This window comes from Lichenostomus cassidix, chromosome 10 (genome assembly GCF_008360975.1).
Source record: "Lichenostomus cassidix isolate B80296 chromosome 10, HeHo_3.0, whole genome shotgun sequence".
Classification (NCBI taxonomy): Eukaryota; Metazoa; Chordata; class Aves; order Passeriformes; family Meliphagidae; genus Lichenostomus; species Lichenostomus cassidix.
This window is the reverse complement of record NC_139491.1, coordinates 9,420,103-9,444,187: the sequence shown is the minus strand read 5'-3', so window position 1 is coordinate 9,444,187 and position 24,085 is coordinate 9,420,103. Positions and strand designations below refer to the sequence as shown.

At 43.0% G+C, this 24,085-nt stretch overlaps 1 protein-coding gene across 1 annotated transcript; it reads left to right on the top strand.

Annotated features, from left to right (window-relative positions):
• Positions 1-1,290: 1,290 nt before the first annotated feature.
• TM6SF1 (transmembrane 6 superfamily member 1) lies at positions 1,291-23,988 on the top strand. Its single transcript, XM_085070509.1, has 10 exons — positions 1,291-1,463; positions 6,349-6,452; positions 6,951-7,048; positions 7,994-8,097; positions 8,942-9,024; positions 10,372-10,493; positions 15,047-15,151; positions 17,187-17,279; positions 17,984-18,103; positions 23,610-23,988. The coding sequence occupies exons 1-10, from the start codon at positions 1,372-1,374 to the stop codon at positions 23,799-23,801; spliced, it is 1,113 nt and encodes a 370-aa protein (XP_084926635.1). The 5' UTR covers positions 1,291-1,371; the 3' UTR covers positions 23,802-23,988.
• The last annotated feature ends 97 nt before the right edge of the window (positions 23,989-24,085 follow it).

Genomic DNA, 24,085 nt, shown 5'->3' with positions numbered 1-24,085 from the left:
TCTCAATTAAAATAATGGTGCAAGAATTTGTTTGTATGTAATATAAAGGACATAGATACATTCTGGGTCATCAGGCTCCTTTCTGTGAGAGGCATTACATGAATTAGTCTATTGCTTAAACTTACCCAATTTACTCTAAAAGACTTAGAAGACCCTTTATTGCTCATAGCTGTTCCTGAAAACGAGTAACAGTTTCTTCACAGCTTCGTCCTTCAAATTGAAGAGTTCTTTCCTCTCACTGGTGTTAACTCCTCAAGTATTTACAGAGAGCACTCTAAGCCAAGCTCTTCAGCCTTTCCTGACAGACAGGTGCCCTGTTTCCTCAGCCACCTGACAGTCCTCCTTTGTGTCATTTCAACAGGAGGGAATCTGAATTGCGCCTATAATTGCAGAGGGTGCTTTTAGAAGGGTGTTAATTCTTCCAGAAAGAGTTTGCCTGGCACACTAGAAGTGCATTTGCTGTTTTCTTCAGGCAACTCTTTCTCACTTGCCAATGTCCTGGAATGAAACGCTCTGTAACTTCTAGAAACAAGCGGTTTTCATTTCTGTTTGCCTTGCACACAAGGCTCATTCCACCACTGACACTTTAGTGTTGATATTGAGGTATAAACAAAGTTTGAAGCCAGAAAGAAAAGGCTGATGGATAAGGTCAAACATATTTAGCATAGTTTTTGCTATTTTTTTCGTCATTTAAATGGAAAAGGTGAACTCACAATTTTTTGCAACATTTTAAAAATACTAATGTCCTCGTTCTTGATAACGCAGCTAAATACTGATGCAAAAGAGATGCATAATTTTTTTTACGGGCTTCTCAGGGAGCTCGGCGCTAGCCGGACCAAGGGACCCTCTCTCCATCCACCATCTCTCATGAGACCGGATCGCTTCGGGGGGCTCCGCGCCCCGGCTGTTGCCTCCCTGGTCCTTCGCCGTGCCGTCAGCCCGCAGTTAACCCGCGACACCACTGTCGCTGCGCTCAGCTCGGCTGTCACAGCAGCCCCTTGGCACGTCGCCGCTGTCGGTCACCGGAGGAGCGTCCGTCCCCGCGGGGCTGGTCCCGCACCCCGGGTGCCGAGAGGGCGGCATCGCCCGTCGGGCAGTCCCCGACCGCGGGGCAGGGGCGAGGGGGAGCGGGGCGAGCCCCGGGGCGGGCGGAGGCGCTCCCCGAGCCGCCGGAGGAGCGGCGGGCGGCTCCGGTTTCCGAGGCGGATTTAACCTTTGCGGCGCGGGCGGGGGGGCGGCCGCCGGCGATGGGGCGGGCGGCGGGCAGGGGCGGCGGGCGCGCAGGGCCGGGGCGAGGCGGTGCCTCGGGCTCGGCGCGCCGCTGGGCTGGGGCTGGGGCGCGCAGGGCGGCCGCCGCCTCCCGCCGCGGGGATGAGCGCCTCGGCGGCCACCGGCGTGTTCGTGCTCTCGCTCACCGCCATCCCCGTCACGTACCTCTTCAACTGCCTGGCGGCCACCGGCAGGTGAGGCGGGAGGGGCGCGGCGGGGTTCGTGCAGCGGGGCGAGCGGGACGGGGCGGGCGGCGGAGCGGGGCAGCGCGGGGCGCGGGGCCGGCCTCGCCTCGCCGCTCCCGGGTCCTGCCCGCGTCCTCTGACCGGAGCCCAGCCGGGATGCGGCGGGACTCGGCCGCTCGCCCCGGGACCGTCGCGCCGCCGGTTCTCATCCCCGGAGCGTGTCCCGGAGCTCGGACCGCTCCGGCCTGCGGCTCCCCCGGGCCGGCGGTGCCGCCGAGGGCGCGGAGCAGCGCGGTTGCCACCGCCCGACCCCGCGGGCAGCGCCCGCTCCGTGCCGGGACCAGCGGCCTCTCCGGGGCTCCCTGACCGGCCATTCGCGAACAAAATCCAGTTCTAGTTCAAAGCGAGTGAGAACTCGGCAGTCCCGGGGAGCTCCCGAGCCGCAGGCACCTCTCAGCCTGCGCGGGGAACTGGACATGACCGCGTGCCCTCCTTCTGCCGAAAAACACCATCCCAGCATAAACCGCAGCTCTAGAAAAGGAAAGTCTTTCCTCATGGCAAAGCCCGCTTCACATAAACGTCTGTGTGGTATTTTGTGATCCCACAGCCCGGGGTGTTTTGCAACTTTACTGCACAAATATTTGCTTCTTGTTTTTAGGGCTTTGCTACATCTGTTCCTTCCTCATTTTCCTCCTTCTGGCCGATAACTAAATTTTTTGTTTCTCATTGCTAGAATAATGTCGAATAACACATGGTGACTTACTTGATCAACTGCCAATATTTATTTCAAATTGATAGACTGCAGTGAAAAGTCACTGCAATATTAACAGCTGTAACGGTATGAAGAAATTCATCACTGGGAAAACAGACTATCAGAAGATTCAAAGCGTAAAATAGATCAACAAGCTAGTACTGCTCATCCTGAGTCAGAAAGTATGTGTGTATATTTTCTGAAGTATTTGGTCTTGAAAATTCCTTGCAATAATTTTCAGTCAAGTTTTGCTAAGGTTGGTATTGTCACAATATAATTTGTTTGTACACAACTTGTTTTCTTGACACAGAGTGGTACTATGTACAAAATGATGTACCAAATATTTTAAGCTTATGCTTCTGGACTTTACCTAATTTTCCCCTTCATTTTTTTCCCTTGCACAAGGACAGAAGTGAAGCCTGAGGAAGGGGAACCTTGCCTATATAGCTTAAAACCTAAGCTACATACAATTTAGACACTTAGACCTATGGAGCAATTTAAAACTTATTTTCCTAGCTTGCATTTTCTTGGGAAAGGAGACAAATTTGCTTTGTGCCCAGGATTTTTTGTACTTTACGCCACTCCTGCTTTACATGCAGTAACATTATAGCTCCATCTCCAGGGAAAAGTATTGTGGTAATAGCTGCAAGTTCCCCACACCCCTTTCTTAACGACCGTACTTGTCACCTATTGTCCTGCCTTCCCTACTCCATGTAGTCCTAGCCACGCCCCCAGTTTTCCCTATTGGTTCCTGTACCCTAACCCCACGTGGCCCTGGCCACTCCCTCGGGTTTCCCCTATTGGTTCCTGTACCCTAACTCCGCCCCTGTACCTCCCCTGTACCCAGAGGTCACTGGGCCTGTGTGCTGTCCCTGCCCCTCTCTGTTTCCCTATAAAACCCCTTACCCTCCGCCATCTTGCTGTCTATGCTCCACGTGTGTCTATGCTCCACATGTGGCTGTGCATGTGAGGCCTTCGCCCTCGAGGCATCTCTGCCTCGGGGAGGTCGTTGGCCTCTGCTGCACCATGCGAATAAACATCTTCCATGGACACAACGCATAGACCCTCCTCGCCTCCTTTATCACCGCCGGTTGTAGAAGCAGACAAACCAGAGCTAGCCTTATGGCTCCCCGGCCGGTGAGAGCGCAGTGTCCAGCCCTGGGACAGAGGGTTTGGAGCACTGAGGCGCTGAACCGGGCTGGGTAGAGAAGCTCTAGGGTAAAGTCTGCTGCAACATCCTCTAAACCGCAACAAATGGCGCCCAACGTGGGGCAGAAGCCACCCTGGAAAGCGTCCCCCTGCAGCCGCAACTGCGGCAGGGGAGTAGTCGCATTTGGGAAGCCATTTCCCTGACGAGAAGCTTGCATTCAGCGAGAAGACCGAAGGGGCGGCTGGTAGCCTCTGGAAAAAAGTCGCGCTTTTCAAGGAGGTCGGCCGAACGGCGGTGGACCATCCCGAGTGATTTTTTTTGATTCTCCGTGCTTGGTAAGCCCTCTGGAAAGCCCCTTGGGAGGGGAGCCGGTGGAGGCCTGGTCGGCTTGGTACGGGGGTCCCTTTTTTCTTTTTAGTTTGTTCTTTTTGCCTCGGGGTGGGTGGAGGGTTAGAGGTGGTGTCTTGTCGAGGTGAAGGGAGTCGCGCTCCATGTGAAATCTCGACAAGAAAAAACCCACTTCTAACAAGGAGAGACCTAAGTTTTGTGCCCCCATTTTGGGAGAAATTTTTCTTATAAAATTAGACATATTTTATAAGGAATGGGGAATCAGTTGTTGTGTGGTAAGTTTTTGCGCGCGAGAGATAAAGTAAACTAATCTGTGTTTTGTTTTATTTAGTTATCTGGCAGTGAAAAACCCTTGTTCTCTCCCTGCATGTATCCCCCAACATGGTGCCGGCCATGTGTTGGTGGCACCCCCTCCTCCACCAGCTCGTGTTCCCCCTCTGTCCCTCAGTAGAGAGCTGATCGTACGCTTTTCAGCCTCTCCTGTCCCTTTCCCGGGTTAGAACTGATCACTCTAACTCGAGATCCCTGCTAACCTCCTTTCCTGTGCCCCAAACCTCAGCCGAGCTGACTCCACGTGTTTTCCAATATGGCGCCGGCCGCATGGTCAGGCACGCCATGTTGTCTTCTTCCCCTTGAAATTTTCCCGGGCTTGCCAAAGCTCCACCCCCTGCATCCCTCGTGTTCCGTTGTAGCCCCTCCCCCCGCGTCGATGGGTGTTCCCTTCGGTTACAGATCCTTCCCCATCTGAGTGTTTCCCTTCGGTGCGGGCCCCTCCTCCCATCCTCTCAGGTATTCCCTCTCAGCCAGAAGCAGCTATGGCCTGGCCGGGAGCGGAGCCGCACCTCCAGTTGCCCGCGGCAGGCTCGGAGGAGCCGGTGAAGCTGCACCTCTAGCTCCCCGCAGCAGATACTGCCCCCGGAGCCCGGTGGAGCTGCGCCGGAGCAGTCCCTAAAGCTGTGCTGCCGTCTGGCCGTGCTGGAGCCTAGCAGAACTGTTCCAGACCCGGCAGAGCCACAGCAGGGAAGAGCTGTGTGTCACCCAGTGGAGCTGCGCTGCGTCCAAAGTTTTCTCCCTCTCCTAAGCTGAGAAAGACTTCGGTGACAACGCCGTTGCTGCTGCAAACCCTGCCTTCATCTTAGCAGCCCCAGCAAAAAAAAAAAACAGACTACAAACATGACTGCAGTCCGAAAATTCAGCCTATACTGAACTCCAACATCAAAATCAGCCAGCTGCATCATTGTTTTCCCCATACTCACAGCAAAACTAATTTTGTCATTGCTTTACACTATGTTGTTTTACCATTTTCCTGTTGTTTAAAAGTTTGCTATGAAAGTTTTTAGGAAAAGCCTTTCCCTCTTTAATTTAGTAAAAAATGGGGAAATATTGTGGTAATAGCTGCAAGTTCCCCACACCCCTTTCTTAACGACCGTACTTGTCACCTATTGTCCTGCCTTCCCTACTCCATGTAGTCCTAGCCACGCCCCCAGTTTTCCCTATTGGTTCCTGTACCCTAACCCCACGTGGCCCTGGCCACTCCCTCGGGTTTCCCCTATTGGTTCCTGTACTCCTAACTCCGCCCCTGTACCTCCCCTGTACCCAGAGGTCACTGGGCCTGTGTGCTGTCCCTGCCCCTCTCTGTTTCCCTATAAAACCCCTTACCCTCCGCCATCTTGCTGTCTATGCTCCACGTGTGTCTATGCTCCACATGTGGCTGTGCATGTGAGGCCTTCGCCCTCGAGGCATCTCTGCCTCGGGGAGGTCGTTGGCCTCTGCTGCACCATGCGAATAAACATCTTCCATGGACACAACGCATAGACCCTCCTCGCCTCCTTTATCACCGCCGGTTGTAGAAGCAGACAAACCAGAGCTAGCCTTATGGCTCCCCGGCCGGTGAGAGCGCAGTGTCCAGCCCTGGGACAGAGGGTTTGGAGCACTGAGGCGCTGAACCGGGCTGGGTAGAGAAGCTCTAGGGTAAAGTCTGCTGCAACATCCTCTAAACCGCAACAGAAAAGATCCTTTTGCCTGAGCCCACCTGCGCTGATCACTGAACCTGCTCAAGTGGTCCTGCCTTGTAGGGCTGGAGAGCCCTCTGGTATCACTTCCATAACTGAACATTAAACCCAGATCCATCAGAAGTGCCCCACACTGCTGATCCTATTCCACGGGAATGATGTGTTTTATTTTTGAATATGTAATTTCCTGAGTAGATAATTTATTGCTGAGGTTAGACAAAATGTTCCCAATGATCCTTTTTGGCCTTGAAATCTCTGTGGGTTTGATCTTCATCTTTCATTTGCCTATAATTTTCCCATAGTTTCTGTTTATTTTTGCAGATACCAGTATGAAAACTGATTTTAGACAAATCTAGATTTCTGGATATGTTGTTTATTCAGCTATTTCTGTATTTTCTTTTTTTAGCTTATCACATGTGAAAAGAGAGGCACATAAATTCTGCAAAACTATAAGATGAATACTATGGCAGACTATGCAATAAACTTTAAAATCTGTATTTTAAAGCATTAAAAGTTACTTTATAAGTATGTGTGTTTGTGGACAGCTGGCTAAAGAAGCAAAATTCTATTTCTCTGTCTTTAAGTGCTTATTTTTTTTCTTTTTTCCCTTTTTTTTTTTAACATGTATTACAGTTCCTGGGTAATCGTTACCGCTGGATTGCTGGTTCTGGTTCTTATTGCTCTGTCAGCTCGTGTTCTTGTCAAGAGAAAACCACCAAAAGACCCTCTGTTTTATGGTATGTCCTGGTAAAACTCAGTGTCCTGTCTCACAGCAGTGGCTGGTTCACTTACAGGTTTGCTCTAGGCTGCCATGGCTCTTGCACTTTGCCTTGCTCACCTGCAAAAACAGCAAGTGACATTTCCCTTTCCGCCTCCTTTTTGTCCTTTCTCCTTTTAAAGTGATGACCACATCAAGGCTATAAACTTCATGTGACCAAGATTTTGGAACTGCTACATTGTCCTTTCTGCAGACACTGACCTTCCATGGAGGCTGTGCCTACAGCTCTACGGAATTTCTCATTCCTCAGGAAAGCTCCCTGTGAGCTGTGTTGACCAACTACTAATTAAAAAAGACTGAGCTATGTGGGAAAGTCATATTGTGTGTTAAATATCTGTGACCTCAAAGCTGACACATCCAGTTCAATAGATCTCTGCCTGACTGAATTATTTGGACTGTGAAGCAACTGTGAGATTCCAAGTATTTATTAATTTTTTTTTCCTCTATCTTATTACAGTTTATGCTGTATTTGCCTTTACCAGTGTAGTGAATCTAATAATTGGACTGGAACAGGATGGAATTATTGATGGATTCATGACTCATTACTTGAGAGAGGTAAATAATTGTTTGGCTTACAAATGTAAATAAAACCTTCACTATAAATAACTTTGAGTAGTGTTTGTCACAGAAAAATAGCCACTTACACATTTAAAAGGGTCTTCTTGAATTCTGTAGTTAACCTGCTTTGTTATTGTTATTGATAAAACCTTCACCGACTTGCAATCTACTGACTCATTTGGGAAAAATAACGTAGCTTCAAGCTCCACTGTTATTACACTTGACTTCAGTAACACTGTTCTGTGTTAACTTCTGTGGGAATTGAATGGATTGCACATGATTGCAGAAAACCATAGACAGCACTCAGGAGTGGATGAGTACTGCAACACCAAAATGTGTTACCAAGAAGAAAACAAAATCGCTCCTTTATTTTTGCCTAATCACTTTACTAAAAGGAATTAAAGTAGAGTTAAAAAATGATGATGCCAGATACCTAGTCAGCAGAATCTGTTGGCTGCTGAATATCAACATCCACCAAAAATAGCTCAGTAAGAGCTTGATAGGAAAGTCCCTGAAGTCATTGAAAAGATTCCATGTTAAACGTGAAGTGAGTTGGACCTTACAAGGTTATATGTTGACATCCATATATTCAGTACTGCTGTAGATCTCTAGGTTTCTAAATATATCTGTATTTATTCTTCTTTATTTTGTAATTTTTATCAGTAAGATATGGGAAAGTCATATTTCCATAATGTGGCCGAATAATGCTGACAGTCACACGTGAGTTTCCCCTTCCATCTCACACCCTTTATTGCAAATCTAGAACACATTCAGTTATACCTGAGCCTGCCTAGGTCATGTGTGTGCTTGAAAATGTGCATTGTCAGTCAAAAGCTGTATCACTAGCCTGAAAAGACAACAGTTACTTTTCTGAACTAGTTTCTTGCTGTTCTTGATCAATTGTTATTCTTGCTCTAAGCTGTATCTTTTTCCGTTCCCCAGGGTGAGCCCTATCTGAACACTGCCTACGGCCATGTGATCTGCTACTGGGATGGCTCTGCTCACTACCTGATGTACCTGCTGATGGTGGCAGCTATTGCGTGGGAGTGAGTGCCTTGGATCTGTGTGTTCTTGACTTTCTTTGCATTCTCATATGACCTACAAAGGCCTTTCTTTTCTGTGCAATATTTAAATTTTTCTTTCGGGGTGGTTTCATGTCGTGGGCCAAAGCAACACTATTAAAATTTCATTGCTTTCCGGGGTTCCAAGTTACCCTTTCTCTCAGCTGATGAAGCCCAGCAAATGCATGGAGATATAGCCTGCCTTACCCTGCAGCAGACTGTAGCACATCTGCATGGCTTTGTGTTAGCTAAAAGCTGAAAGAGAATGAGCATTAAAAGCATGTGTGAAAAAAACCTCTGTTTTTCAAATAAAAAATTTATGATAGGAATAATGTATTGCTTAGCACGATGATGGTCTCTCATCCCTGTTAGAGAGTGTAATGAAGTTTAAGAGCAAATGGTTGTTTCTAGAGTTTCTTATGCTTCTTGCTGTTGAATAAAGTGTTTGAGAGAGTAAGTAACTAAATTCCAGAGGCAAACGTACCTGCTGGTAATGGCATTAACAGTATGAAATTAATTATTAATTCTTTTATAGTCTTGTACAGCCTGTGATGTGCAAACTCATGCAGTCAGCCTTCAGAGGAGTGACACATAACAGCAAATAGCTGAGTATGCCCAAAGCCTGTGCTGTTGATGTGATAACCTTCTCCCAGGTGAATGCAGGATTTCTCCATGACTCCTCTCAGAGGCTACAATCCACTTCTGACTTGTGGTACAGATTTTAAAAACCTCTGCTTACCAAAATACAACCATGGCAATGAGTATAAGATTTAGGGTAGGGAATTTTTAGAAACAGTTCAATAATTTTGTCATTTTCTTTTTTAAACAGACAAAGCTATAGAACCATTGGTCTCTACTGGCTGGGTTCCATTATCATGAGCATCATTGTCTTTATGCCTGGAAATATTGTGGGTAAGGAAGTAATTTATGTGACCAGCTTTATCCTCTGAAACATTTTCTAAATTCAGCATTGGGCTATCTATATTTTAGTGCAGTGTTGGTTTATTTCTGTAATAATATGAAAGAGGAATTTTAGGAATATTGGTAAAGAGATGCAAGATATTCTAAAATGTAAGTATGTGGAAGAAAGGATGGAGACTGGGGGAAAAACCCCTTCAAATTTACTTTGTTTTCAAGGGGAAAAAAGAAAGTATTGTGTTTTGTTATAAGATGTTCATCTAAACTAGGTTTAAGTAATGAGACAATACTGTCTCTTAGTATTATAAAAATATAAATCTTACTTTGCATAAAATTTCCAATTTGATTAGAAGTCTGACTTTCCAGCAGCTTACAAGAGGCATGCAAATCACCTTTACTTTAAAAGTAAAATCTGGAAGTTACTGTTTTCAAATTAAATTTAATGTTCCTAGATTTCAATAAAAAGATTCCAATAAAAATATTTACATCATTGTTACTGGCAGGTGATCCACTATGGGTGAAAGCTTTCCCAAGAAAAGATTTCCTTTTCAGCTTAAACTGTTGCAAAGCTGACAAATGCTCAACTGAGAAAAATGTTGATGTGTCCAAATCCTGTAGTCAGCTCTAGGGAAAGTCACTCTGGTCCTCCTTTTTATGAGACAGGAGAAATATTCATGGTGCAGGCTTGGGCAGCCCAGCTCTCTTCTTTGAAGATACACTCACCACAGAGAAAACAGCAGATTTAGTGTGACTGTCCCTTCCTTTTCCTCTTGGGAAAGCCTCTTAGGAGCATGCCTGCCACCTTCCTTTCTGACACAGAGAGAAGCCAGTGTCAAAGACACACATTTTTCTTATTTACCTGAGGTTGAGGAGAGCTCTGTGAATATTTTGTCCTCAGTAAAAGCCTGTAGGAGAAATCAGGACTTTGGAACACAAAGGCAATATCTGATGGAGAAAAATTGATATAGTTCCCACCCCGCCCTCCCGGCCCCATTTTTAAAAAAATGAGGTCTCTATTTGAAGCACATTCCATTGAGAGATTTCAAAACTGTCCCATCCTATAGGATTACCCAATACAGACTGACAGAGGTGGCTTCCCATCTTCTAAAAAGTCCCTAATTCTGAAATGGCTTCCTGTCTCATAGGCTCACCTTTACCTATGTCTCTACTTCTGTTGAGCATGTGATATTCAAGATTTGTGTGTTAATAGTGATTTCTAATGTTTTATGTTTGTTTACATTACCATAGTTGCTTCAGGTTTGATGTTACACAGGACACTTTTTAATTCTCCTGCAACACAGCTTACAAATCCTCATAAATCTTGTAATAATTTTTTAACAGGCAAATATGGAACAAAAGTGTGTCCTGCTATTTTCCTAAGTTTACCATATGTCTGCCTTCCCATATGGGCTGGGTTCAGAATTTATAACCAACCTTCGGCGACTCACGACACTCCAGTCAAGGTAATTTTATTGTGTTTCAGTGCTGGCTGCTGTTAGGGAAGCTGAAATCCTCTGGCTTTTCTGGTGGGTTTTATAGGTCTCCTGGCGAGCATGGAATGTGCTGTGACTGTTCACTCTTATGACAATTGCTGTCGGGCTGTGAAGATGCTGCAAAAATATCTATACTGCAGTACTATTTCATTATAGTGGAATAAAGGAAAAGCAAAAGAATCTAATTTTTAAAGAAAAGAAGCCATTCATAGGTGTAATTGTGTTTCTATCTATTCAGTTTCTGTTTCAGTTTCTTAGCTGATAAATATACTGGCATTTACCAGCTTCATAAAGCACCACAAAGTCCTGTAGAAACACTGCAGGAAAGTACTCTTCTGCAGGTGATTTACAGATTTAATGTAATTTAGTAATTTTTTGTATGTGCTTTCTGTAATATTAGATTTTACAGGTGAGACACTGTACAAAAATTGATACAAAACTTCTTTACGCATTTCTTATTAAAAAATCTGTGAAAGGTTTACTTGAAACCCTTTTTGCCTCTGAAATTACTAGCTGGGTTGTCATAAGATTAACTGAGCAATCAAAACAATGCATTAATATATTATGCACTGTTTCATACTAAAAAGTAATCTATCTATCTATCTATCTATCTATCTATCTATCTATCTATCTACCTATCTATCTATATCTATATATCCCTGCAGTACATAAAACAGAACAGATCTTCTAACTCTTAGTTGCTGTAAGCAAGTCAGTTTATTGCTGCAGCACTTCGTATCAGTTGTAAGCAACATTATCAGTTAATATTTTTGCATCACAAGAGCTCCTGAGTCTCAGTCAGGTTCATTCTGTAACTGAAAACATGGACAGAGATGAAGGATTAGCTCCTGTTCAGAGCCAGCAGGCAGCCAGAGTGTGAGTGGCAGAGCCTGTGGCACAGAGTGACAGCAGGTGATGCAGGACAGACCTCCCCAGAGATGTGTGAAAGACATCCATCCATCCATCCATCCATCCATCCATCCATCCATCCATCCATCCTTCTTCAGGAGGAAAGAGAGGTATAGACAGATGTTCATATCTCCTCAGGGTTGAAGAGCAGCTACAGAATCACAACTTTTAGGGCAAATCCCTATGAAAGGCAAATTGGGAGGATCTTCATGTGCCAAACCTCCTTCTACTCTCCTGCACGGGCTTATATGAAAGCATATGTCCCAACCCAAAGCTATTTGAGATGATTTATTTGAAGGAGTCACTAATTCGGGCCAGAAGTGCATCCTTTAGAGTCATCAAGTGTAGTTAAAGATATTGATGATGATTTTTCTGAGAGTGGCTTTTTGTGAGAGGAGCAAGGATGAAGGTTTCAGTTTGTTTTCCTAGCACTAAGACCACCACAGAAGTAGACATTATAGAAAATATGTGATTGACTGATTACTTGCTGAAATATAGCCATGTCTCCTGGGGTGCTTACCTGGGTTTGATATTTTAATTTATTATATATTTCAGAGAAACTTAGTTTTAAAATTCTCTTTCAAAAATAGAGTGCATGAAAAGCTGGTCATCTGAAAATTTAACACTGCACTTCTTCGTGAATCCTTTCTTGTAAACCTAAATTTCCTTGCCCAGAAGGTTATAGAAAAAGCCTTGATTCCTTTCACTGGGACCTCATAGCCCACCCAAGTTGTTTGTTGTATTTAATCTTCACAGGTATATTATGCTCTATATCTGAGCATGCCTTTAAATCTTAATATGACTACTCATGAATTTTTCATATGACTCTTTTAGTCCCAAATTAATAATTGTTTCCAGGAAATAATTGTGTTTAACGCTACTAATCAGTGAACTAATCACCGTAAGTCCTGAACATATCAGTAGATCATTAGGAATTAGCTGTAAAATTCAACTTTTTCTAGCTATCATTATTCAGCTTTGGCTTGAAAAGATTTAGGAAGAAAATGTAACAATGGGTGTAAACATGATATCATTAGTATATAGGAAAATTTTTACATGAAAGCAACAGAAGCAAGGCGTATTCTGTTGGCCAAGGTATACATTGCTATAACATTCTTACAAAACAGTTGGGTTAAAAAAAAATCACTGTGGGGGCAGAGGAGAGGTACTCAGGTTTTGGGTGTTTTCTAATAGAGGTGGTGCATGGCAGTGGAATGGAGCTATGCCCTCATTTGGAATCAAACCAGGCTGTGCTGCAGTCTTTAGAAAGCCCAACAAATTTATCTACAAGTGTATCAGCTCAGGAAAGTTTAATATAATTTAAAATTCTTTAACAGAATTAATACACAAATTCAGAGTTGCACATGAATTCTGCAGGGACAGACTTTTACAGACAGCATGTAAGATTATTCTGATTTCTTAAAACTGATGATGTAAGAAGCCTCCCAGAAGTTATGGAAAATAGCTTTTTCCTGGAAGTGAGAGGAATTGCAAAGTTTGCCCACTCACTTCGTTGCTGCACAAAAGAAACCCCAGGGATGCAGAGATCTGTGCAGAGTTCAACGTTGTTTGCAGCACATGGGAAACCCATGGCAGGCCAGCTCTGCTTGGCCAATGTTCTCAACATTTTGTTCAGTTTAGCACAGAGTGATGGGGCTTTGCTGGGTAAAAGAAATGGAAGGAAAAATGACACTGTAGCTGAGGACTGTCAGCAAAGTGCATCCTGTCTTTCAAATTCTTGCTTCTGCTTGTTTTTCCTTTTTTTAAGCTTGGCCTTTTCATTTTGTTTGCATGTATGCATAAAGAAGAAATTGTGTGAATTCTCTGTGTCCTGAAAATTTCACAAACTAGTGCTGCACCAGAGGTTGCTTCCACTTATATTGGCTTTGTCTCCAAACCCTCTAAATACAAAGTTCTATTGTAGCTTTGTGATTACAGTAAATATGCACATCCATTTGGTATTTGAAGAGGAATACTGAAATATTTGAAAAGAGTATATATGTAATATGAATATTTTACATATGAATATATGTAAAAGCTCAATACATAGTCAAAAAGGGAAAGTATATATCAGCTTTCCATTATCCTAGGTAGTCTGCAATTGAATATTATTTGTAACTCATCCATGAGAGACCTTTTTTGTTTATAGAAATAAATATTTGAATATAGGCATTCTTTGTAGGTAATATTGAAAATACTCCTACATTAATACTGTAACTACTGTGAAGTGACACCATACTGCTAAAATGTGTTACTTGAGTTTGAAAAGCAAACAAAGGTGTCACTTTCTTTTTCTGAAAAAGATTCTTTAAAAGAAAATCAGAAACAAATTTTTATGAAAGGGATGGCCTATACCTTTGCAGTAGCCTTATTTTTGTTAACCTGTAATTCAGTCCTTGTAGTTCTTTCTCAGAAATTGTGCTTGCAAGATTGGTTCTCCTGTTTCAATAACAATATTGTGAGTATCTTGTTCCTGTGTGCTTTTAACTGTGCCCCTGCATCCTAATTTTTGTTTTGCACATTGGAGACAATTCCACAAGTGTATAACGGGAAGGAAATCAGATTTTTCTTTTGCTGTCTGCATGCCAACAAAAGGCCAATAAAAAGGAAGAGGAAATGAGTAACACATATACATGGGGAAGTTTTCCCTCTGAACTACAGAAAGATACTCTGATGTGTTTATAATTTTATCTGTGACAACACAGTGCAGAAAATTTAGCTCAAATTATTTCCACTGGTCTTGTTGGTTTTACTCTGTAGGCAAAGGAGATGCCTTTGGTTCCCCCAAGCCACCTTCTCTGGTGGATGTTGAAATGTCCTTTGCTCCTGGAGAGTGTGAACTCCTCACCTCTCTCCCTGCAGCACTGGGAGGTTCCTGTGCTGAGGAAAGGAGGCACAAAATCACAGCCAGAGGCTGGAGATGCCTCAGTGCCCATCTGAGGAATTCCCAGCATTCAGGGACAGAAAAAGGAAAGCAGAGGTTTCCACATGCTCAATACACACACATTTCATTCTCTATTTCTGCATTGCATACTAAATATAGTATTTGCTCACTGAATTCAGCAGAGGACTCAACCAGCCACAGAAAAGCTTTTATTTTATGCCAGTGATAGTCCATTAATTTTAATAGTGTCACAAGCTGCTGAAAACCAGCATTCAGTAATGAGATGGACCCAGTCCTGTTACAAAGCATACTAGATTCGGCTTCAAATGATTGAGACAAACCTACATTTCCAAGGCTTTTCTACATAGGGACATTCAGGAAAACAAATAATTTCCAATTAAAAAAAGACAATTTTGAAGAAGTTGTGCTGCTTTATAGCCTTAGGTGATTGCAGAGTTAGAGTAGTGCTCATTTGATTTAGGTTGCTTTGAAATGACACTAATCTGTATTGAAATGGTGTCAGCTGGATCTGTCCATTTCTAGAGTTTATTCAAATTAATTTTCCTCACTTCATCCTATCAAGTTTGAAATCTTTCTGACTCTGAAATCAGTGGATAGATGTGATGTTTCATGATGTTTCACCACTCCACCCTGCGTGCAGTGACTGATCTGGACGCAATACATGGGACATGGAATCAGGATTACCCACTAAACATCTTCTGTGTTGCAGGTAGTTCAGGAAGTCCAGAAGAAAGGACTCTTCAGACGACCAGTAGATTTAATGTTAGCTGCATACCTCATCCTAGCCACGGGGTTTTGCATATTTAGGGGCATGGTAAGTTGAGCATATTTTATTAATTTAATTTAATTTTCGGTCAAACTTTTAAATTTGAATCTATATGAAAAACTATGTATGTTGTGGTCAGAGGAAATCCTATAATATTTGGGGTTCAAATAGACCTTAATTATAAAAGGATAAATTACTTATGATAACTAATGGTGCTTTGCTTCTCCATTTTGTGCTGTGTGCTGCATGTTTTTCAAAAGGAGCTGTGCAATCACCAGAGTAAATAGCATCCCAAGTGGAAATCAACATGACCTAAAACTGTTTTCACTGGTCTGTTGTTACATTTATGGCCAAGAACATGGAGACAAAGCAACTAAAGGAAATCTGTATTCATGTTTTTCTAAGCAGAAATGCATATTTAAAATTATATACAACACTGAGTTAGCTTACACTGCATGAGATAGAGGAGAACATTTCCACCTGAAAGGAAAAAAAAATTATCCACATTACCTGAACAACACATGTTGTTTCTACTTACCAAAAGACATGTTTTTAAAGTGGTTGCTCTCTAAGTATAGTTGATTGAATTAAAATTTCAGAGGGAAGGAAACACTACTGAAAATGCTTTCAGGAGTAAATCCAGTAGTAGGTAAATCTATTCCCTTGTCAGCTCTAATGCATTTTGTGTCTTAAGCAGAATGAAACTTGTGTATCATTCAGTGAACACAGCTCAAATGTTTAGGCATTTCAGACAACTGCCTGCTTGCTTGATTTGTAGATTTGATCCTTTCTAGAATAATTCAAGTAGGAGGTGATGATAAATACCCAAGCAACATTTTATTTATTTAGTGCAGATTGTCCTTTTGTAGTTATGCTGCTCACATTCCTCTCTCATCTCCTGTTTCTCTAAAACTTGCCTCAGAAACACTTTTAAAAATAATTTCTCAGACTGCTTTATTTATTATAGATCATGTCACTTCAGATCACCACTGATGCAGGTTAAATCAGCTAGTTTACCTGTCATTTCACTGTGGAAAATGTTGGTCTCATGGTCTAACTTGGTTCTGCAGTCCCCCTTTGGTTCTCAGAGGAATTTTTTTGTTGATTTAGAGACTGTAATAATTTCCTTATATATTTCCTTCATCAAAAAGAAACTGCTTACTTGCCTTGCTAACACATACAGAGATCAACTGAACATCTCTGTATAAGCTACAGGAACCATAATTTTGTGAAAAAGCTTGTAAAACATAATCCATAGTAGTGCACTCAGTCCTGCTTCTTGGACGCCTGTGTTGGAAAGAGCAGGGAGGAATATTGACTGTAAAGTTTTGCTTTGCCCCCTCAGAGTCACACAGCAAATGCACATTAAATCAAATTGTGCAAAATTTGCTGTTCAGCCCTGTAGCTCAGGCATTAAAGATGCCTCAAAGAGGCTCAGTGGCAGCAGCTCACATGAGTTGCTAGCTCAATTTAGAGTAGGACTTTTTGTAGTAATTTTAGGGGTTACTATGAAGAGGAACTACTTTGGCAATCTCTCCATGTTTATTTGGAACTTTTCTTTCTATAGGAATGTAAAATCCAATAATCTCTCATTTGCTACTCTCAAAAATTATTACTTTAAGTAACACTTGTCTCATGCATTGCTCTCCACTGCTGCCTTGTCCCAGTGCAGATTTTTTCTTGGATTACATCCATAGCTTGCTATCCTAAAACTGAGTGCTTATCCTGAAGTTTCCACTCTTAGAGCAATTTTCCATTGGAAAGTTCATTTGGTGGGATCAAAGGCTGTTTATTAGAGCAAATCAATACCAATTATACTTTTGCTACAGCATAGCCAATGGACCAAATTCTCTTCCAGTCAAAATCTTCAAAGCAGGCTGCCAGCATTTCCTCACAAACCCGCTGAGCAGGAGCTGAGAGGAAGCTCCATTTCACCTTTTAATTGGTGACCACATGGATCACCTTTGCAAGCTCCAGGGTGGCTGTGCTGCAGACCACGAGTGCACCTTTAGGGTTGGTAACACATCAGGTTGGTTGGTTTCAGAACAAATTGTTCACTGGAAGTTTGAAAACTTCTTCTCAGATTGCCCTGGACTGCCCTGCTGAGCTCTGCCGGCTGTACATTCAACTGCACGAGCCTTACATAAAAGATCCTGCTGCCTATCCCAAGCTTCAGGTAAAGCATGCACCATGGAGCCTCGAGTGTTGTGTTAAAAGGGCAAAGTAGACTTTCAGTCTAGAATTATGGAGCAAGGAGGGGTGTGGCAGGACTAGATTCCTTAAGCTCACATTACACTTCTGCCCCAGTGACACTCTCCTGAAAAAGGGCACTTCAGACAAAAAGCATTGCAGATGCTGTGCTTTAGTGCTGTAGCATTTGGGGCTGGCATCCTTCTGCAAGCCTGGCTGCTGCTGGGGGACAGGGCCCAAAGGAGTCAGAGGACACAGGGATGAGAAAATGAGCAGAAACCAAGTCTCTGCTGGATGAGTTCTTTCTGGGAAAGGGGGGGCATGGCTGTGTCTCACAGCTCCCAACTGAGAGCACAGGGGAGCTTGAGAAAGGGACTCTGGTATTGTGTGGATAAGAAGTTAAGTCAAGCCCTGCTTTTTGGCATGGTCCCAAGAGAGTAAGGGGCAGAAATACATGGCCTGGGATGAAGTGGATATGGATGGGGCAAGGAAACAACAGCCACCAATATTAGGAGAGGCCTTAGGGAAGCTGGGTCCAGCCAATATTATCCAGGTGTGCCAAAAAAGCCTGGGAGTCATTGCTGCAGGGAGTGTGGTTTTGAGTAGTCTCAACTCCTCAGTAAGCAGCTGACTGATTTTTGAATGTATCTCCCTCACTGCAAAGCAACTAACATTTGTGTTTGAATGCAGATGCTGGCATACATGTTCTACTCAGTGCCATACTACGTGATTGCTCTGTATGGCCTGCTGGTGCCTGGCTGCTCCTGGATGCCAGATTTAACCCTAATACATGCTGGAGGACTAGCTCAGGTATTTCTTTGCAAAATGTTCACTTCTAAATTACATAATATTAAGTAGAGACCTATGGAATTAATAATCAATAAGGGGATTAGGGCTTGATCTTCCCCTGCAGGTTTTATGCTGATGTAACTCAGATCACCTTTCCTATCTGTAAAAACCCTTAAGGGAGTGAAGAATCAAATCTATTATGTGTCTCTATTGACCACATTCTTGCTCTAGCAGACTTCTCTCCTACACAGTGTTTTTACTGTTACTCCTCATTAAGCACCATGCACACTTTAGCTGGGATCAGGAAGGAAGCCCAACTTAAAGCTGTGACAGTCAATCATAAAACAAACAAACAAACAAAACCCACACACAACACAACAGCACAATACATTGTTTCCATAATATGTGTTGGCCAAATAGGTAGTTTGAAATATATAAATGGAAAAAGTATGTACTTGTCACACAAAATGTACAGTATCAGTGGATGATATTGATAGAACTCTGGGAGTCCTGGGCCACAAACCACAGTAACACCAAGACGTGTTGGTGTTGCCAAAGGCAACCCAATGGTCAGATTTCCTTTACTCATTCTGTTCTGATTCTCTTAAATAAACAACTGCAGTTAATTACTAAATGGTGCTGATGCTTATGAGAAGACTGACCAAAACAAAACAATACAATTCAACAGGAACTAGTAAATGACTTCTGACAGACAGATGACCACGAAACAGATGAGACACAGGGACAATTGGTTTGTTCTGTACACAGGAAATGAAATGTGTATGCTCAGAGCATCCAGACAATGCAGAAAATAAGCACATAACCCTGCCACAGTAATGACAATGTAGGGACACAGCAATAAATATCACTATGAGACAAACACAAACCAACAGTTTGTGCCTCAGGTCTAGGATGATCATGGATACAAACTACAATCCACTTTTGTTGCCCAAAAAGGGTGGTGGAGTGACATTTGCTATTTGGGAGCAGTTACCACACAGAATAGGACTTCTTTTTTCTTCTCTCAGTTTATAGAGAATCTTGAACTATCAAGTGATATTAAAACAGATTCTAGCAAAATTAATGAGGAGGTTTGGATGCTCAAAAGATATCATAAATACTAGACAACTGTGTTTGGCCTAAATCTAATAAAAAACAATAAAATTAAAAAAGAAAAAACCCACAAGCTAGCTAAGTAGGCAAGGGGGTGTTGGGAACTTAACTGACAGATTACTCAGGTTTCATGAATTGCCCAGACAAGCAGGAAAGAAATCACTCCCTCAAAGATTTTTTTAACACAAGGAAAAGTAAATCAGGAGTCAGAGTGTGCTGACTATCACAGCCTTGCAAACTTACCAGAAAGTTCAGCCTCCCAGTCTGGAGGTGACTTTTTTGTTGATTTAGGCGTTTGTTTTCCCCCTTTTAAATGGTTCCTGTAACAAATACTGTTTAATGGCCCTTTGTACCTTTTGGATGTGTGAATGCTACACTTTATTGCTGAAGTGTAAAACCCCTCGTTTTCTTTGTGGTTTGGGCTCAGGATGTCAATTTACACATTAGACTAACACTCAAAATTTCCCATTTCACTATTTAAAGCTCATCCTGGCACCAGCAAAAACTGTGGGCTGACAGAAACTGATTAAGAGAACTATATGTTGCTGTGCACTCTCCATATTTTATCTTGCTTCAAAAAACATTTCTTGACATTTGGGAGGGTTTTTTTGGTCATTTTTACTTTAATGCATTGCAGGATGAACTTCAGTTATCCCACAAGTGAACATGATTTAATTGATTTGACGTGGTAAACTGCGAGAAACCTGGGATATAAATTGCAGATGACAATGAATTGAGAATTCTTTTTAGATTATTTGAGAGTTTTGTAATATTGAGGCACAAAACACATTTATAGGTTCATCTACTGTTATCTTAAGTTAAAATACTAATTGCTAATTAAAACATATGTAGTTACTGAAACACATTTTGGTTCCTCTCACACACAAAGGTCCAAAGAAGGTAAGTGTCTGATGGTGGAAGCAGTGGGCACTGCTCCCTGGGAATGAACACTGCTCCTACAGATGGGGAACATGGAGATTTCAATTGTTTTTATTTCTGTCATTATGATGTACTTTTTACAAAAACAAGTCACAAAATACCATGTGATGCATCTAAACTAAGAACTTCTAAAGTGCCTACTAGCCTTTCACACAGACACACATTTACTGTTTTTCATTTACTGAATTACATGTGACTCTCAGCTTGAATGACTCCATTACTAACATTCAGACTCCAAAACCAGTTGTGACCCAATAGTTACTACTTTCTGAAGCTTCAGGAGGAGCTCTTTGAATTTCATATGAGTGAAGTACCAGGAGCTTTGATTGTACAAAAGGGTTGGAACAGCCTCTGAACTTAATGAAATTGGTATTTCCCTGTGCAAGGGAGCCATGTGAGAAGGGATGAAGAGCCACAGCCTTGCTAGCCAAAATCATTTTGTCTCACCAGTGTTTTGCAGCCTATTTCTCTGTTTTCTCAAATGTAGAAAGTTTCCCTCTACTCCCCCTCATGTTTTCTGTAACCCTGCCATTTTTGGTGGCTACTTGCTGTAGTGCTTCTTGTCTACCAGAGAACCTAAACCCAAGGAACATATTTTTCTAGGTTACTCTCTCCCCTCTCTATTTGATGGCTTTGCTCAGGCTCATGAGACCAGGTCCAACCCCTTCCCAAGTTATAGTCTTTGCCTGATTTTAGTCAGTCTTAGAAGGCACAGAGTGAAGAAGGACTCAAACCTTTTCTGGGTCCTTCTCTGTCCTTAGCTGCAGGCCTTTCTTGACTGCAGGGTAAGAGATATTTGAAATATTGCCAGTGATTAGGCAAAAAGGCAAAAAGTATCGTAAAGAGTCCAAATCCAAACTACTTCCTACAGACAAGCAGGTAAATGAGGAGCAGGCATCCCCAGACTGCAGCTGTCAAGCTGGGCAGTGCCACACCCAGCACCAGGCAGCTTCCAACTGCTTGGGAATGCCGAGGAGCAGAGTGGCCAAGGCTTCAGGGGTAACAAAGGCTGGATGTGAGACATGTAAGGCTACCTTAGAAGGTTACCTGCAGCATCTCATTTGGTTGATTTCTCAGCCAAGGTTCAGGGGTTTGTTGGAGGCTCAAAGTTCTCCACTTGGGGAGAGTTCAGTACCAGAAAGCACCAAGGAATGGCTTATTCACCGAGAGACCCCAATTACAGCGAGGTAACACCACAGACTCAAGACATCTCTCACTGAGCAGCAGCCTGCTGCACACAGACACAGAGCTCTGCAGGGGCTGACAGCTCAGAGTTAGGGATTTGGTGCCAGTCTGCCTGATATTTGAAGGAAGAGCAGGACTGGGCTGCTGCTGAGTGAGAGATCTGCTTTTAAGACATATCCCCTGCCCCAAGTAAGAAGAAAAAAGAGGGGAAAGAAAAAAAAGTAGCAGCAGAGAACAGTCATGGAAAAGAAACACACGAGATTAAAGACATAACACAATTTTCACAGAGGCAAATCAAATAAATAAAAAAACCGTGACTTTACAGACTAAATATCCTTCCTGGCAATGAAAGGAAGAAGCCATGTGTTACAGTGAAAAACAAGTCTAATAAACAATAACTTCATTATATGGTGTATCATTAGCTAGTAAAAATCTTTGTAGGCTACAGACAGGACATCATGTTACTGCTTTTTGGTTTTACAACAATTAAAGCTCACTAATGTGCCACAGCTTTTGTAAGACAAGACCACACAGTAAGGCTTAGATACTCAGGCATCTTGGAGGCTCTGGGAGTTCTAGGTCTCTCAGAAGCATCCCCTTACAGCTCCTTCTGACAAGGTTTACTATGAATTATGAGGAATTTACAATCAACTGGCTCTGATGCACAGCTGGCCACTCTTGCAGACAGGTGGGCATCACAGCCCTCCACAGAGAAGTAGCAGCTTAGCAGCTTGCTCAGCCCAGACAATGCTCTAAAATGCTGTCAAGAGGCTCTCAGTGTCCAGGTGAACATCAGAGAGCCAAAACCTCCTGCCTGCAGTCTGCTGGTGGCTGTCTGTCCATCTGTCTGGGAGTCTGCAATGAGAGGCTTTGCTGCTGAGCAGCTCTGGCTGCCTGGGCTGAGAGGGCTCCCACACCTGAGAGGTAGCAGGGATTTGAGCAAGCCCACCCAGGTGCCAAAGGCAGGTCCTGCCTGGGGCAGGTGAGAACAAATGAGCTGCAAGAGACAGAGTGAATTACCAGGCAGATATAAAGAGGCTGCTGACAGTGTGCCCCTGAACATCTGCTAGCAGTGCAACAGCTATTTACAGAAACATGCTAAGTGGCACTCTGCTGAAGTGTGTTTGTATTTGATTTCGTTGATTACTTTGTTTCCTGGCTTAGGTTTGCTCAACGAGCTCTCCCAATTCAGTTCAGGTGGTTAGAAACACCTGAAAACCAATTTCCTTTTCTGTTTTGATGGATGGTCTCAGCCTAACCTTTTGCTAGGATGGTGCATTGAAACACCTGCACTTTATTTCCCTTTCTGCTTTGCTTGACCAGAACTGTATTGTATGTGAGGCCAAAATGAGACCTGCTGAAGCCAGAACAGATGATGTGATTTGGCCATAGTGTAATCCTCTGTGTTCCTAAAATCCTGGTGTCCCAGTGCTCTCCTTATGATCAAAATGGTCTTTATCTCAGATCTCCTCTACTGCTAACTAAATAATAATTACAAGATTGGACACACAATAGTTAATGTGAATGAGCTGTGGCTTGAAATAGCAGGTAACAGATGGAAACAAAAGACACTGACTATCCTGACACTTCTATCTTTAAATGTTTGTTTACACTAAAAATATGCTTCAGGCCAGCAGGCCTGTCTGTGCCTATAACCTTCACTGTATGCTCAATCTATCCTCCAGCCCAAAACCCAAATATTGCAGACATTTTCTGAAATCTTCGGAGTTCTGGGGTCAGAATCTGGAACACTCTGGGTTTAAAAAATCCAAACCCGAACCAGAACTAGCATAGGTTCCAAGATTTTACTTTCCACCTTTATTCAGAGTTGAATGTCTGTCTGCTCCCACTGATGCCTAACTCCCAACAGCCCTCCCAGGCAGGTGGGTGAGAGCTGTCACCCCTGACTGGGCTCTGCAGGGATGTGCCCTTCAGTGGCCACTTGTCTGGGGAAGGATTGTGGACCCTCTTGCACAAATGATGATCCAGAAACTCAGGGTGCAATCCTGTACTCGATGGAATGCTCAGTGCCACCCTGTGCATAAAACAAACCTCTTACCATGCCACTGATGGTTCCAGTTAGGCCTCATACACCAAGATATTGATTTTAGTTTAGACTATATTTTTATACCACTGTACAAAAGTATGATGGATAATTCTGGAATAAGAAAAAGGGCTGGTTTGGAAAATGTCACTGGAGATGCAGACTTGCATGCAGATTATGCCATCTTTCCAAAAATATACATCAACTTTACCTTTTTTTAATATATGTGTTATATACACACCACAGGCTCAATTTTCCCATATTGGTGCTTCTCTTCATGCTCGAACTCCTTACATCTACAGAGTCCCTGAAGAAGCAAAAGAGTTTTTCCTGATATTGAACATAATGTATGGGATTCTTCCCCAGCTGTTCGCTTACAGGTGTGTCAACAAGCCAGAGTTTTTTATGAAACCAAAACAAGAAGAAAAAACAGAATAGCAGAACTGTTTCCAGCTCCTGTCCTTGGCTATGTATATAAGTGGGTTGGGATGTAACTGAACTGCTCAAATGGAACCCAAATGAAGCGTGTAAGATGTGTAAAATTGCACAACTGTGTAAAGTTGCATGATCTGTTTTGTTTATCCTACTCAAAAAGGGAAAATAAAGACAACTGCCTTTAGCACCACTTCTCAACATTGTGACTTTGCATGGCAGTGGATTGCCAGTTCCCACAGCTATTTTTAAGTAAGCTGCTTTGACAGTTTTAGAAATACTGCATGAAG